Source organism: Convolutriloba macropyga, chromosome 7 (assembly GCF_964194025.1).
Source record: "Convolutriloba macropyga chromosome 7, txConMacr16.3, whole genome shotgun sequence".
Classification (NCBI taxonomy): Eukaryota; Metazoa; Xenacoelomorpha; order Acoela; family Convolutidae; genus Convolutriloba; species Convolutriloba macropyga.
Window position 1 is genome coordinate 70,570,516 of NC_134474.1, and position 17,528 is coordinate 70,588,043.

At 35.1% G+C, this 17,528-nt stretch overlaps 1 protein-coding gene across 1 annotated transcript in view; it reads right to left on the bottom strand.

Moving 5' to 3' along the window:
- Positions 1-2,721: 2,721 nt before the first annotated feature.
- Positions 2,722-17,528, bottom strand: part of LOC142343290 (uncharacterized) — a 67,315-nt gene continuing 52,508 nt past the window's right edge. The window contains exons 5-10 of the mRNA XM_075395097.1: positions 14,198-14,362; positions 12,401-12,626; positions 9,017-9,170; positions 8,392-8,534; positions 7,729-7,983; positions 2,722-3,125 (exon numbers count right to left, since the gene is read on the bottom strand). Of these exons, the coding sequence (XP_075251212.1) occupies positions 2,904-3,125; positions 7,729-7,983; positions 8,392-8,534; positions 9,017-9,170; positions 12,401-12,626; positions 14,198-14,362 (1,165 nt within the window). The 3' untranslated portion in view covers positions 2,722-2,903. The remainder of the gene's footprint in view (positions 3,126-7,728; positions 7,984-8,391; positions 8,535-9,016; positions 9,171-12,400; positions 12,627-14,197; positions 14,363-17,528) is intronic.

The window sequence follows — 17,528 nt, forward strand, 5'->3', positions numbered from 1 at the left end:
AGAGCGAAAAAATTTCACGCCGAAAAGCCACTCGCTTTTTCGCTCCATTTCCTGTTACGGCGTGACCAAAATCACTACTCCAATTTGACTTCAAAAATCATGAAAATGTGCGAATAGATCTTAAAAAAACATAGCCGGAAGAATTCCGGAAACGACTTGGAGATAATTGCCCATACTTGAAACCTAAAACTCCACAACTGTCATTAAAAAATTAAGGAAGAATAGAAACGGCATACAAAAACAAAGTGAACAAAAAACTATAGACTTAATGAGTTTTTTTTTAATAGTACAAGGAAACATAAAGCCGAATAAAGTTTCTTTGCAATTAGAGCATTGAAAAAATCGCAAAACAATGGGCAAGTCCTAATAGGGAAAGAAACTTGTCTAAGATTAAAAAGAGGAAACCTGCAAAAAAAAAGAAAATTGGTTTAAAATTTCTCAATTTTTCTGTCATTTTTCCTAGGAAAAAATGATTTATCCCAAAAAAACTTTAAGCAATTGGTATCGAAAAATTCCTTTAGTAACAAGCTTCTATTCAAATCCCACTTAAAGCAGTAAAACGAAAAACAAGTACAAAATAATAAAATTTCGTCTAAAAATCATCAAAACTGATCAAAAAACTCCTACTTAGCATTAAAAATCAAATTAACTACTTTAAACCTTCAATGCCTATCAAAACAAGCCTGAAACTAATACAATATCATAAACATACCCGGCAGATTGCCGGAAAATAGCCGCCGTTGATTCCAATAAGCATGATTGGGATTGAAATAACAGAAGATATTGAAAAAAGATTTTTGTACAAAAACATTTTTCTAAGTCCGATTTATTTTGATGGCATTTCGTAGTTGAACATACTTATGTTTCTTAGAGAAAGGCTACAGGGGCTACTATCAATAACAATAAGCATTAGAGAGAGGTAACTAATACTTATAGGACCGACGTTCAAATAGCGGGCATCTAAAATTGGGCTTTATGGGTTTATCCCGTTTCTATTTCTGACTTCAATTTTTTATACTGACTCTGTTCATTTTGAATTGCTTTGCTGAGCAGCTGCTGTTTAAAAGGACTTTGAGCAGAATGAGAGAAGAGAGAAACTAGCCTAGAGAAGTCAAAAAGATTTCACGCAAAATGTTGAAAAGGCGGCAAAATGAGGTAAAGCGAAACATTTTTTTATTCGACGAAGTAAAAAAAAGGAGCGCTATAATAGCCTGCTGAGAAGATGAGGGCGGCTATTAATCAAACCTCATAACCAGCAAAAGTTGCAAAAACTGCTTTTAAAAGCCGCACGTCAACAAAAATTGCGCTCTTGGAGAACATTTTTTCACATATCAATTTCTCGCTCTCTCAAAAGCAGCTGTATGAACAAAAACCACTCTCTTTTCGCTCTGCTCTTCACTTTTGTTCAGCGCCAAAATCACTCCAACTCCAATTTTCACGCGTTTCATTTCCCGCTTCAAAAATCACTCCAATAAAAATGATTAAAAAAAGGACTTCTCCAATACTCCTCTTCGAGTCGTAAAAAAGACAGCGCCCCAATACAATTCAAATTCTTTGATTTGTAAAAAACCACGATGTCCCCAACAATAGCCGCTATCGCTTCGCGGCTATTAATAAAAAGACAGCACATCAATGCAATTCAAATTTTTTTTTTAATTTTAAAAGGAGAGCGCCTAATTAGTAGCCGTTGAAAGGCTGACGTTTACGATAATTGCCTCAAACTTCGTTCGAGAGCAATTGAAAAAGCTTATATACTTATTAAAGGTACACGGATCAATGTCAATCCCCCATAGACGAACATTTTCTTTTCCAGTTTTCCTTCAGATTTTTCAAAGCACATCTAAGTGCAACTATATGATTTTTCTCGTTTTCTCTACAAAAATTTGATCGAAAAAAGCGCGCCTCGCATACTCCATTTTCAAAATGTAACAGGGACCAAAGCTATAAACACTTCGAATGCAATCAAGAAATCCGAATTGTTTTTAATTACAAAATAATTACAAAACTGACCAAAGCTATAAACACTTCGAATGCAATCAAGAAATCCGAAAATTTTAATTACAAAATAATTACAAAACTGACAAATAGATTCAACTAGACTATATCTAAATTAAAACATGTTTTGCAATCTACCATTTCCAAATTAACAGCGCCACAAACAGTTCTTCAGAATCCAACATGGTAATCAACTACAGATTAAAGATGACGGTAGTGATTGGTGCAGCTATATGAAGAAACCTATTCTAACAGCAAATCAATCAATTCCAATGTTTAGATTTCACACGCATCAGATTCACGAAATTGCTTCAAATTTCCGATGCATTATTCCTGCAATCAATGATACTTTCCCTGGTTATAATTCAAAATATTAGAAGCTGGCGAGGGAAATTGGAAAACTAATCATTGTCAAATTTACGATGCGACGTTCACTCAGCACCTTTGCTCCCCAGCTAATACCGAAACTGATTATGGCACCCTTTAAAAGTGTATTGGTCGATATAAAGTAACAAAAAGTCCAAAATACTTATGTTAAAGGAAAAACTTACTCGAATGCTTAACAATTTTTTGGAAATATTAAATGCCAAATTATCTCCTATTAGAATTTAAGCACATTAAGCCGCTAAGCGTACTTTCAGGGCCCATGTTTTAAGGTTAGAGTTTTAAGCGAGCGTGAAAAACGGTGCCAGTAAGGTTGAATGTAGTTCAAATTTGAGAGTTTGGAAATTCCGTCACTTTAGTCCACGATTTGTGTTTTTGAGGTTTCGTCGAACGAACACTACAGCAGCAACGAAAACATCTTATAATTTTTTTTAAAAAAACGAAATGGTGCGACAAAGCTTTGAGAACATATTGTTTGAAGCAATTAAAATCTGTTCATTAATTGGGATATTGTAAATCTATGATCAGTCAAATTCGTGATAGGAGAATGCGGCCCTTCTCTTTTTCTTTTTCTGATGGTTGAAGACAGCCACAGATAGTACTCCAAAAATGAGGAACACAATTCCGAAGCTGATCAGGACTGTCTTGTGAGCGTAGGCTGAACTCTTCAGAGGAGGTACTCCATTATTATCTGGGAAGTTTCCCGATTTTAGTACCAAGTAGCTTTCAGAGGATACTGCTTTCTCCTGAATGCAAAATACACATGTTACAGTTTGAATACATTCAATTTTTACCCCCCTCCCCCCGCATTTTTCGAATGACATTTTTGTTGAGTTCAAACACCATGTTTCCTTTAACGTTACACATTTTGATTACACTAATTCAAAAACATTTTCCAGGTTTGATGTCACCTATAAATTTGACGTCAAACGACAGAAGCGTCAAATCAGTAATCAACAATTAACTTCTTAGAATCAATTCTCCTGATCACTATATCTAAGTTAACTACTAATTTTGACTCTGAAACCTATTATTGTGATCCCCAATGCAATGCAGTGTCAGTTGAGTTCAAATGCAGTCAAAATGACTGATTTTTGTTCCAAGCTCCGATGAAATGGGGATAGGAACTTTATGCCAGCCTACTTTTTTATTGAGCCAATTTTGAAAAAAACATCATTGAAAAACAAACTTTTAAAGAGCTGAATCAATTGTTGGAGATTTGTATCAGATATTTCATTTCTCAAAAAATTAAGCTGTTTTCATTTTTTTCTCAGTTTTGACCTTTTCACGCTTGATATGCATGTTTTGTGATAGAAAAATACAACAGATACATTCATAAAAATTACATCATGGTCAGAAATGACACACCCGCACCCAAAAAACAGATTCAGTCGCTGATTGTATCTAGGCTGGAACAAAAAAATCAAGTGCACAAAAAACAGGAAACATTTTTTCCAGCATTAGTATGCGATACTCTTTTAAAGTCAAAAGATGGTTTCCCCAATGGCAAGTTTTGATAACATAAAATTTGCGCAACGCTATAGCGCAACGTAAAATCTGCTCCAAATTTCGTCATACGGTTTCCCACTACCCCAAATAAGATTGAGCTAGTAGCTCAAAATGTCTCAAATCGGGTAAGACATAATTACAAGAAATATCACAATAATTAAATATCTTTAGATTCCATAGCACAATGAGTCTTTTATCGCAAGCGTTAACAATTGTGAGAAACAGGACTAACATAGCCGGCAGATTGCCGGAATAGCTGCGAAATAGACTTGCATGCCGTAAAATACAGATGGAAAAAGATACAAAGTGAGTTGATAATAGTTATCGCCGCCGCCTATAAAACTTACAAGTTTATTTCAAAGGAGGTTGTTTTTGGGTGCAAAAAAAAGTTTCCCTGTCGCGTCTCGAACCGGCGATCTCCGGATTAACAGCCAGTCGCCTTAACAACTCGGCTGTCGGACCATACAATCTGTTTTCTTACAATCAAGTTTGTTTTAGGAACAGATTCTGTTTCTGAATAACCGCAATTTAAGTCACGCAGAAAGCGTGAAATCAAGCGCGAAAAAGCCATTTAAGCAGTGACGAGACAGAATGTTCTAGAACAAATGTAAAACGAAAATAAAGCGTCAGACGAAACAAAAAAAAACCAAGAGCACCGCAATATAGCTACGCTCAGCTTGCAGCTTCGCAGCTATAAAAAACAAGCAAATTTAACAGTTTATTATTAACTACACGAAAAACTTAATGGGGCAAATATAGCCGCTAAAAATTGATGCATAAGTTTACACCAGAAATTGAGGATTGGTTTGATAAGCAATAGAATAGCTTAATTCAGGAGAAATTCAGACGTGCTTTAGCAAAAATTGGTTTTCTGTTACTTCACTTACTTCCTAAGCATTTCCATTTAATTAATGTTAATAAATTACCTTTTTTTTACTTTTTCAAATTACTCCTTTCATTTAGCCTTTTCAAAGTTTTACACAAAAAACCGGTCAGTTATTGGTTGATTTAGACCCAGCGTTCCACAACTTTGGTCTGAATTATATTACAGAATTAGAAAAAATAAAACATCTCATCGCCTTCAGGAATCTTAAGAACGGTGGTTTTGTACTAAAATTGACAGCAATGTACAAGTGGATAGAGAGCAAACTATTTGAAAGCTTTGCAGTTTTTTTTAAAAAAAGACAGGCGACCACAGTCATTCTGCAAACACGCAGACTATCAAATTACTATACAATTATCCGCAAATAATACCGTACAATAGAAATTGATTTTCAATCATAACTGAGCCTACCATTGAAGTTTAGGACCACTTTTAAGAACACCCCCAGCAGATTGTCAGAAAACAGCCGCCATTGATTGACGAACAAAAAAATTGATTGACGTACAAAAACACATTTAAAGTGCGAACTGTTTTGATTGCATTTCATTGCTGGACAAACATCTGCTTCTCAAAGATAAAACGGCTAATATCAATACCAATAAGCATTAGAGATAGCAACCAAGACTTATAAGAACAAAGTTCAAGTAGCGGGCATCTAAAATTCGGCTTTAAGGGTATATTCCGTTTCTAAATTTTTTCCATGCTGATTCTGCTTATTTTAAAATGTTTCACTGAGCAACTGATGTTGCTCAGTAAAGCAGAACAAAACTAGTCTAGAGAAGTTTCATGCAAACGCTGCAAACAGTCGAAAAGGCGCTCAAATGAATTCAAGCGCAACAAATTTTTATTCAACGAAGTAAGAACTAGAAAAACCAAGCAGGATAAGTTCTGAATTACAATCCAAAACATGACAAACTTGATAACTCCTCAATTGACTAAGAGAATAATTAGATAACAAATACAAAACAAATTTTTTTTTACAAATTTGAGAGTTATCAAAACAGAATCTGAGTTGTAAATGATTAGAAATGTAACCAGAACTAAAAATTAATATACAAACATTTTTAAAAAAGCAACACACACAAAAGCATTTTTCAGATATCATTCCGGACAAAAACGACCAGCATAAGCTGAAACTACACAAAATGATTCTTTTGTAAACGCAAGTTTTTAATAAAATCTCAATACTCTTAGTGTTATCATCCTAAACCTTTTTCTGTTGTCAAAACTAATTCGATAACCAAGCAAAAAGATAGGCTACTGATTAACTGGCAGTTTTCAATAACAACTTCAGTTAAAAAACCAAAAGAACTTACTTTTAAAACTTAAATTAACTAATACTTAAGTTCGTCGAAACCTGCAACTCCGTGGCAAAAACTACAGCATACGAGACCTGAGGTAACATACTAGCGAACAGAGGACAGAAGCTCAACCAAAGCCATAAAAATAATCAAAAGTGCTAAAAATCTTTGAAATTACTTTCAAAATAGCTTGCGCAAAGTTAATACCTATTTATTTCAACATATTGCCCCCTCAAACTAAAAGAATTCGGAAAAAGAACATAAAATTTACTCACCAAAAAGAACAAAATTTAACAACCAATCCAAATTTCAGCCTGAGAACTGTTTCTTTGGTCGCTAAAAGTAAAAACAAAACGGAGAAAACTTACGAAATTCTAAAAAAAACACTTAAAAAAGTTAGGAATAATTATCAAAAAAATGCAACAAAAAACTATATCAAGATCGTCCAAATCATTTATGTGTTGTCCGAATCAATCCATTAACCCATTTTCAAGCTTAAAAAGTTTATGTGGCCAATAAAAAACCGATAAAAGAGCAAAAAGAAACCAAATACATTAGCATAAAAAAACATTTCACAGAGCTTAATAGCCATATAAACTAAGATCGCCCTTAATAATCAACATAACCGGCAAAATGCCAGAAAACAGCCGCCTTTGACGCGCTTGATGCACATCGGCATTGAAACAGAAAAACAATGACCGACTAACGTCGGACGAATTGCTCTCAAATGACAGGTTGGGCATTTTAATTCAGGGGCTGTAGACTAGATCAATTTTTCCACCCCGACCTCCTGAGTCCAATTTGGTCACATCGACAGAGTCGTTAACCAATCGGATATCAGGGCCTTGTCATCGTCGCTCTAACAATCGGTTTTATTTGAACAACAAACATTGTTTCGTAGTGAGAGCAATTGAAATCACTCAAAAATCAAAAAGTGCGCAAAAAAGTCACTTGAGAAGTCAAAGATTTTTTTTCTAGAAGAAAAGCGCAAAAAGGGTCAAGCAAACAAATTGCATAAAAAAGAGACACGTTTACAATAATTGCTTCTCATTCGAGAGCAATTAAAAAGCAGAGATAGAAATTAATCAAATTTTTTTCTGGTTTTTTTTTCAGTGTCAAACGCTGTTCTAATTTTGCGTGCAGTTTCAGTTAGACTCTTAAACTGTGCTCAATTTGGCTATTAAACTGAAAGCCATTAAGCTTAATAATAATGCCAGCTTAATAATTAAAAAATTTTAAATCCATTCAGTTGAAACAGTGAGTGCGGTAAGTCGCGAGTTAAGCGTGAAAAACCAGACTCGCGTGACTTTAATTAACGGTTGATTTGGATAAAACAATTATCATTTCAAATGTCTCATCAAAGTCATTGAAAGATCAAAGTCATTGAAAAAGGAGTGAAAACATCTTAGAAAAAAAGAGCCCCATTACAATCCAATTCTTGGATTGTAAAAATAGGAGCGCAATAATAGTCTGCTGAGATGAGGGCGGCTACTAATAAATTGTACTCATTGTTCAAGATTTGAAGGGCTGAAACATTTTGTGCCACCGTACATTATCGATTCTCCTTGTCTATTTAGAGCTAATCAGTTAGTTCTTTGAAGCAACACTTAACACAGAGTAAACAAAAACAATGCGCATCATCAATATGGTTGTTACCCTTTCGGAAGAGGCATTCTTAAACGTGATGTTCCAAGTAGTGTTCGTAAGACCATAGCCGCTCTCTGTCAGCAGGAGAAAGGTGAACATAGATCTCACACACAGTGTCTCCAAAGCAATGCTGTTCAATGAAGATGAGGAGCTGTTAGCTTCGCACGATGTTCTCACTGCCTTTTCAAAGACATCAAAAGTACTAAAGGCAGCTTCCACGGGTAAATTTAGCTCCTTAGCTATATCAAAGAACAGTCCAGTAGCCTGAAACCGAAATACAGAAACTTAAAAAAGCGCAAAATGTTAGTTCTGTTCAATAAAACAAGCATGGGCGATAAATAAATTGGGCTGAACAGCAGATACATGTTACATACAGCTGCAAGCTGAATGCCCACTCTGTCCAGTAAAAACAGTTCTTTGAGCCCCCCCCCCCCCCCCCCCGCGCGTTGCCGCATCCTGTTTACCAGGAGCATACTATACGCCAAATGACGTCACGTTACTGAGCATACACTCATCACATCGGCGCACACGTTATATGACTGTTAAGTGTGAGGCCGATAGACAATAGATTCAAAAATCAAAATTGACAACGCAGGTTCATTTTCCAATTGAACGAATAACTTATATTTTTGCCTTTACATGCCTTCATTCGACTAGCAATGAAAAACTCACCACAAAGTGATTTGAGGCGTTCAACTTTGGTTGACAAACATCGCCTGGTCCTCGTCTACAGACTAAATGATTGTCCGATTTAGATTCGTTGTAGCTGAACACTTTGCTAAGCGACTCCTTGCAAGTCGACGCTGAGCCTAGTCCTGAAAACTCATTACAATAGTAGGGAGATGATTACTATACTGACCGTTTATTTTTGAGAGCACCTTCTTCTAGGGCAATAGCTTTCGAATTATCGATAAAACGGTGCTGACAGAATGTTCCGGAGAATATTTAATAACTTCCAATACGAAAAAATTTTAAAAAGAGGAAAGCGGAAGATATCAAAAGGTGACACGACCTTCATTACCTCCTGATGTGCATCAATTGCACTCAACTTTATAGGCACTCAACTGCACTCAACTGACCAAATGCACTCAACTGACCAATTGCACTCAACTGACCAAATGTATCAATTGCACTCAACTGACCAAATGTAATTTTTACACCGTTATAGTACTGTCTGTCCCTGTCTTATTAAGCAGTATCTTATTAGGCTATACAAATCATCAGTGCATAGCCATGCAATAATCTATCGCTCAACCGAGTGCAGGGTTGAGGAGTATAAAACTGCCATCTAACAAACCTCGAATGGTAAAGGTTGTATTGCTTGAGATGTTGGCTGGTGTTGTGAAGTTTGGAATGCAAAACGAGAACTCGTCCAAGTCAAATAAAGTGACAGTACGTTCTGACTCATTTGCATAGCAACCAGAGTAAACAACTGAGCTGTAATTCGAGTCCTGCAACAGATTACAATGTGGATTTTCTCTGACATTTTTGCCTCTAATTATGTCCTGACAGGTATTAGCAAAGTTTTCGGTCAAAATTTTTACCACTCAATTCTAAACATTTTAAATTTTTCAGCTCTGAAATAAATTTTATTCATCTTCAACTGCTAAGACCTGTAATATCAAAAACAAAATTATTCTCCTCGTTGGATTAATTGAATGGGGGACAGAAAAAATCTACATCCTTTTTGTAGATCCTTTTAAAGATAGATAGTTTTGAGGAGTAAGTAGGTGGGGCGGTAGCTGGGAGGTACGTTGGGGTTCGGGAGGGGGTTCGGGGTGGGGTATATTGGAATGAGTAAGTTGTGCGTATGTTGGGGAAGGGGGTAGGTAGGTGAGGAGGGGGGGGGGGGGTCTTTAGTTTGAATAGAAGAGGAAATAGGGACTGTTCAAAGCTTCACAAAATTTCCTTTTGATCTTAAATTTTACCGGCGGGTCCTAATAACCGTACATTAGAACCTAAGCTACTAGTAAAGTTCAATGTTCGAAAACAGAAGTTAACGTTCCAAAACAGAAGTCAAAGTTTGAAAAGAAAGAAGTCAAGTTCAAGCTAAAAATCCTCTAGAAAGAAGCTAAAAATCCTCTAGAACACCAATACTCCTCTTCGAGTTGTAAAAACATGTCGAATATCAATACTCCTCTTCACGTCGTATAAAGACACAGATTTATAATAATTGCTTCAGACTTCGTTCAAGTAAAACAAAACATGAACTTTTGGTTATAATCCAACTATAAACATCAAATTTGAGCTGCAAGAAAAACCGGATCTATTCTGTCCCCCAGCTCAGCGGGCATATAGTTTTTCCACGGCGCACGTGGTTTCTTTGGCATAGTAACACGTTATATTGCAACACAAATTTTTATGCTGGGGCATAAAAACATTGAGGTGGTCGAAACAGAATATATCCGAAAAACCAATCCCTAGGAGTTGCTTGAAGTAGGTCAAGGTGCTCAAAATATATAGTGCCGGAAAAACCAAACTCAACATAACCTTTTGTACTGCTTAAGTCAGGCAAAACAACAGCTGGATGGATCCACAAATAGTCACCACAACAAGCTCATAAAATATATTTTAAAGGATTTTATAATATTTTATTTTCTGGAAACTCTTAATACAAAAACATTTGTGTAGTAATCGGCCAGTCTTCTAATAAGTGGGGGCAATATTCAAAACCAAAAAAGGAGCAAAAAAGTAGCATCAAATTTTGACAATTTTTGTCAGGCAAGAATGTGAGAGCACAACCGGAGTAATGTATATACATAATCACATGAAAAAGAAAAGTTAATTCCAAATCTGTCCAAATAATCAAATTTTATTCGGAAAAAAAATGAATGAACAAAATCAGTTTTGTACAGAAAGCCGACATAAGCTGTGAAGTATATTGGTTTTAAATCTGGAGAGGTTAAATGAAAAAAATCACTTTGTGGTTAACTATATAACAACACACACCTTTACGATTTTTGCCAACATGGTTTATTTTGAGTTTTGAAATAGGTATTTTTTACCGACCGTTTCGTATTACCATACATGCAAGTTGGTTGAAAAATTTAAAAACATAGCCGGCAGATTGCCGGAATAGCTGCGAAAGAATAGACCTGCGTGCCATATAATAGATAGAAACAGATACAGATCTAAATTGAAAAAAAAAATCGTCGCCGCTCAAAAAAACTAGGCTAAAAAACATTCAGAGATAAATTAATAAAGCTTGTTAAAATACATTCCACAGAAGTCTCTTATTAGGGACCTTTACTGCACATATTAGTTCATTTGACCGTAAACAAATTCAAATTAAACTTAAGTTTTAAAGTGCAAAAGTCATTTTATTGAGTGAGGTAAGTCACGTATGATCAAAATCTAATCACGCAAATAACCTAAAAACTTTCGCTAAAGCGACTGAGAAATGACGTCACGCGCGCAAATGCCGCTAGTGAGAGGAAGAAGTCATTCAGAAAATTTGACTTTTTCAGCTTTGCTGTGTGAACAAATGTAAAACGAAAAAAGAGCGTCAGACGACGAAACAAAAAAAACCAAGAGCACCGCAATATAGCTACGCTCAGCTTACAGCTTCGCAGCTATAAAAAATTGGGGGAAAATGGGCGACTTTTCAAGCTTTCAATCTTTCGTTCCTATTTCACCGCTCCATATGACCACTAATAAAAAGCTTCAAAAAGTTCTTGCAAATCCAAAACTTTTTTAGCAATTTTTTTGTAAACTTTAAGCGGCCTCGTTTCTACAGTATTTAAAAAATAATTTGTCTTAAACGTGCTCAGTTAACTAACTGGGAACTTAATTCAATTTTATTCCCCTGTGTGATCAAATTCAGAATTTTTATACATCTTTGATCCCCACGCCCGTAGAGTTGCCTGCTTATGAAATTCAGATAAAGAGTAACGGTAACTCTCCAGATACCACAAAACTTCATCCAAGTTCCAAAGTAAAAAGAAAGTTGTCCCCAAAGCATAATTTCTTCCCGTTTCTTCTGTTTCTAATGTTTAACGGCGACAACAAATTACATTGTGACAACTTTCCTTGAATTTCCTCAAAGTTACATTGGGTTTCTGGTGATTTACCGTTACTTGTCTGAATTTCTGGAGTTAGGCAACACCGCTAGCGTAGGGAATCAATGATGTAGAATTTGTTTTCAAAACTTTACAAGTTGGAGTAAAATTGCATCAAAAATTGAAATTAAAAGTAAAACTAGGGGCTACTAACTTACTTTGACGTTCAGTATATATCGCTTGACTACACAAATTTTTAGATGCGCAAAGTCTGAAAGAAAATTGCTGCCGTTCTGTAGACCCTCAAAATGTTTACAAGTGTGAATCAACATCTTCTCTAGCTGCCACGTCTGGGTTCAGCTGATGTTAACACTGAGCGGTAAGGTTTCAAAGAAACAACTTTTGTTGCCATTTCAACAGTTTCAAAAATTGCGCTACTGTTTTGTTGATTCGACTACGAGTGCACGTTGACCTTATCGCTACTATTGCTATATAAACAGTGGCATAAACTCGCGCTCTAATTACAAAACTGTTCCACTTTTCCATTTTTTGTGTGTTTACTGCGCTAAACATTTTCTATAGATCAGTCATGTAACTGTTGTTATCGCACCACTAATTGATTAAATAATTTTTGATGTGGCTCGATTCTAACACTAAAACCCGTAAGAAAACAGTACACCAACCTTCCACAGCTGGAAATTGTAACGTTCAATTGCAGTCCTGACACCGTAGCACTTAGCATTGCTTGCATAGAGCCCAATTTGTTTCTCATCCAAACTGATCGTAATTAGTTCACTCCTATTCGCATTGAAGGTAGAATTGTATGGTAAAGCTATCTGAGAACTGTAATCTGTCAGTTTTAAAACTCCATTCACAATTTCTCCTTCTGGGAATCTTTTGTCCAAGTACCTTAAAAAGTAATACGTTGTGTGAGTGGCTAAGTAGAAATATACATGTCATTGGTCAAGCTTCTACTGTCCCTGACAGTTTGGCTAGAACATAATCACACACTAAATCACACACTTAAATCAGCCGTTTTAAGCCAAAAAAAACATAGCTGGCAGATTGCCAGAAAATAGCCGCAATAGATTCGTAGATCTGCAGTCTCAAAAAAACAATAAAAAAGAGACCAAAAAATTCGTCTTTTCATTGAAGGTTGATATGTTATATTTTGTTTTAAAATCTGTTTAAGTTTTTGCTGTATCTATTAGCTGCTCTCAAATAACCATCATTTAGAGTGACACACACCCATTTGACCTTATCTCTTTGAATTAAAGTAAATAAAAGTCTCAATTCCAAAGTGAGGAAATCATTTTTGTGAGTGAGGTAAGTCGAGTGTGGCCAAAAATTTAATCACGAGAATGAACAAAAAAACTTGATCCACTAAGAGCGAAAAATGACGTCACACTCGTACTTCAGTTGAACTTGCATGAACGAATGAACAAAAAGCAGATTTGAAGTGGTTGTGACGTCATATGATCGTAACAAAAATCGCGACGACGAAATAAAAAAAAACAGCAGTACAAGTCCTGACGTACAATTCAAAGAATTTTAATTGACTAAACAGAAAAACTAGACCTTGAATGGACTATGAGTGAATAGAGAAAACGATTTTTTAAAAAATCAGATAAAAAAATCAGAAAAAAAAACAGAAAATCAATGTCAAAATGCCGCATGTGAACAACAAAACCCCTAGCGAGAAATGAAAATTTAACTCAAACAAAAAACTAGGCCTAGAATGAGCTGTGAATGGATTGGGAAAACCATCTAGAAAAAAATCCGATCCAAAAAATCGACAAAACAGTAAAAATCAGAGTGAAATTGCCGCATGTGAACAAAAAATCACTACCGAGAAACCGAATTTTTGTTCAAACACCGTTTTCTCATTCTACTTTAAAATTAGAGCGAAAGAATTCACGCCGCAAAACCTCGCGCTTTTTCGCTCCATTTCCTGTTTCGGCGTGATCAAAATCACTACTCCAATTTGACTTCAAAAATCATGTAATCTTAAAAAAAAAGACAGCGCCCCAATACAATTCAAATTCTTCGAATTGTAAAAATTCTTCGAACTGTAAAAAAAAACCAAGAGAAGGCCAATAATAGCCCGAGCTATCGCTGTGCGGCTATTAAACAAATTGATGGTCAAATTACAAAAAAATCCATCAGATCTTTTTGCATCATCGCATCTCACAATCCGAACCAAGGGGGTAAAACCCTAAAACAGCCCTTCACTCCATCAATTTAGAATTTATGTCTCCTAAACAATTTCTTTAAATCGCATACTTAGAGACTAATAAAGCGATGGACTCTAAGAAAGCTGCCCAGTCACTTAAAGCCCTCCGGGTTTTACCTGTTTATCCTCCTTTGAGGACGAAAAGTTAAATGGGTCACAAGAAAAATCGGTCAAGCGAAAAATCGCATGACAAAAGACCACATGGCGAAATAATTGCTGCAAACTTTGTTTGAGAGAAATTAATTACCTGGACTGTCTGAAGCCCGAAGAAGGATGTGGCTTGTAGTTCTCATCCAACCATTCAATGACAGGAGTATCCGTTTTGTTCTCAACATCAGTTCCGCTCACTTCAATGCCCGATTCCCTCATGGCCTTCTTGAGCCCCGAAACCAGCTCGGGGTATGTCTCAGGCCTAGCACATTTTGAAATATTCGTGAAAATTTTAGAGTGCAGCATAGTTTTAGGTCTGTTTTCTCCCTTCCTCCACTAATTTTTCCATAAAATTCGAGGGCGGGCATCCCAGACTAACATACGTGGTATCAAATTGAAGCTCTCTACGTTTAGAAAATTACAAGAAAATTCAAGAATTATGCATTGCCCTAACTTGTCCTAAATTTGGACAAAATCTGTTGAAAAATTAGTTCTTTATTCGATAATTCAAAACAATTTACAAAACTTTTGAGTGCACCCGAGACAAATCATTACGTTGACTTCCTAATGTTTTCAGTGTCTGGACCCCAAATGCATGAAAAGTTGCGAAAAAAAGCAACATTTGGAAGCATTCAATAATAACTTAGCCTCAATTTTGGCAATTTTTTGTCAAATAAGTTCTTATTTTGATCTTTTCAGATAACTAAAAACTTATCGATGTTGCTCAAAACAAAAGCAATGTACACTTTTTGTAAAATTGCATTAACTAAAAAAATATGTTCTTTGGAAATTTGAGAAATTTTAAACCCAAATTTTCCCCATTCTCATCAACTATAATTTACCACTTTGTTTGCAATCTTTTTTGAGATATTCATATATATCAAAATGTGTCGAAGTGTTAATCAATTATTCAAAAAAATGAAGAAATTATGAAGATTATTCGTATCAGAGTTACGTAATTTAGACAAAGCTTAGTCCAGAGGCAAGCTGTGTTTTTTGTTCAAACTTACTACAGTTCAACAGTTAAACAAACAACAGGAACAGCTATAAGCAACGTTCATAAATCAAACGGCTATGATTAGGCTAGTAAATTTACAATTCATAGAAATTGAGGATCTGCTCACATTTTGATTATTACCGTAGCCATTAAGAAACCAAAATTGCAGGTGATTTTACTTAAACTCCGCAGTGCATGCATAAAAAGTTGAGTAGTTTTTGTGGGTGAAATGCCACATTGTAAGCGGGAGAAATTATATTTTCTCAAATGCGGTATCTTTGCGAGTGCGAAACAGATGGCGAGGGGGAGCCTGAATGGGACTAAGAAGCTCAATAGTGGGCTTCAAATAACCAAATTAGAGGTTAACATATACCACTATTAAAATTTAGTGAAAAATGGCACCAATTTCGGCGCGATTTCATTTGAATTTTAGTATTAAATTGCCGCCAATTGAGTTCAGCTGCTTGAAACTGTGATTGAGAGAGAAGTTTAGATCACACGAGGTTGATATAATCTCATAATTATAGTCATTGTTATATTTATGGTGAAACAAGGGCGAAGCCCCATAGACATTGTTATGGTGAAACATGGGCGAAGCCTCATAGCTCTAAACTATTTCTTACATGTCTTAACAAAACCCTTAGCATAAATAATATCTAATTTCTTTTTATTCTCTTGAGATGGGCCCTTAGCTTCAAGCTTTGTCTTAGGCTTAGTCTTCGAGCTTCGCTCGCAGGTGTAACCGTAGTCTTAGGGTTAGGTTTAACAACAAAGGGATTATACTTCCATTATTTTTTATATATAGAAATGAGTCTTTTACAGAAATTTAAAACTAATTCATATTGAGTTGGTGGTAGACATTATAGTGGTACTAAGAACATAAGAGGTTTTATAACTTCGAAAGGTACTAAAATGTTAAAGAGTAATTGTGTTAAGTGTAAGAGAAATACGTCAATGACTGTCAGTGATGCAACAATAGAAGCAGAGGGATTGAAAGATTTCTTTAAAAGTGTTGGTAGAGCTACAGTTAACTTTGGAAAGAAAGTTGCTAATAATCCAGTACGAGCATTAGAAATAGCAAATAAAATAAGTGGAGCTGCATCTAGAAACCCTAGAGCTGCTTTATCAGCCACACCTGATTTAATTAAATTTGCAACTACTGGTGAAGTTATAAAGGTAGTACAAAAAGGAAGAGGGTTATACTTAGGTACAAAAAAAGATAATTTAGTTATGGCTAAGACTAAAGTTTCAGTTAAAACTCTATATTTATCCATAAATATTAATACTAATATTATTATTATTACTAAAAACATTGTTATTACTAAGCACTAATAGCTTTAATCTAAAAAACTTAACTTATTTTTCTTGTTCTTCTTATATCCTTCATATACCTTGACTAATTCATTATATTCATCATTATCTATTTTATTATCTTTCATTGATTTATTATATAGTTTATTAAACTTGTCGCTAAACTGTTTACTTAAATTATGCATTTGTGAATACTTTAATTTTATTTCTTATTTTAGTATTAATTCTTTATTCGATAATTCAAAACAATTTACAAAACTTTTGAGTGCATCCGAGACAAATCATTACGTTGACTTCCTAATGTTTTCAGTGTCTGGACCCCAAATGCATGGAAAGTTGCGAAAAAAAGCAACATTTGGAAGCATTCAATAAAAACTTAGCCTCAATTTTGGCAATTTTTTGTCAAATAAGTTCTTATTTTGATCTTTACAGATAACTAAAAACTTATCGATGTTGCTCAAAACAAAAGCAATGTACACTTTTTGTAAAATTGCATTAACTAAAAAATTATGTTCTTTGGAAATTTGAGAAATTTTAAACCCAAATTTTCCCCATTCTCATCAACTATAATTTACCACTTTGTTTTGCAATCTTTTTTGAGATATTCATATATATCAAAATGTGTCGAAGTGTTAATCAATTATTCAAAAAATGAGGAAATTATGAAGATTATTCGTATCAGAGTTACGTAATTTAGACAAAGCTTAGTCCATAGGCAAGCTGTGTTTTTTTGTTCAAACTTACTACAGTTCAACAGTTAAACAAACAACAGGAACAGCTATAAGCAACGTTCATAAATCAATCGGCTATGATTAGGTTAGTAAATTTACAATTTATAGAAATTGAGGATCTGCTCACATTTTGATTATTACCGTAGTCATTAAGAAACCAAAATTGCAGGTGATTTTATTTAAACTCCGCAGTGCATGCATAAAAAGTTTAGTTTTTGTGTGTGAAATGCCACATTGTAAGCGGGAGAAATCATATTTTCTCAAATGCGGTATCTTTGAGAGTGCGAAACAGATGGCGAGGGGGAGCCTGAATGGGACTAAGAAGCTCAATTGTGGGCTTCAAATAACCAAATTAGAGGTTAACATATACCACTATTAAAATTTAGCGA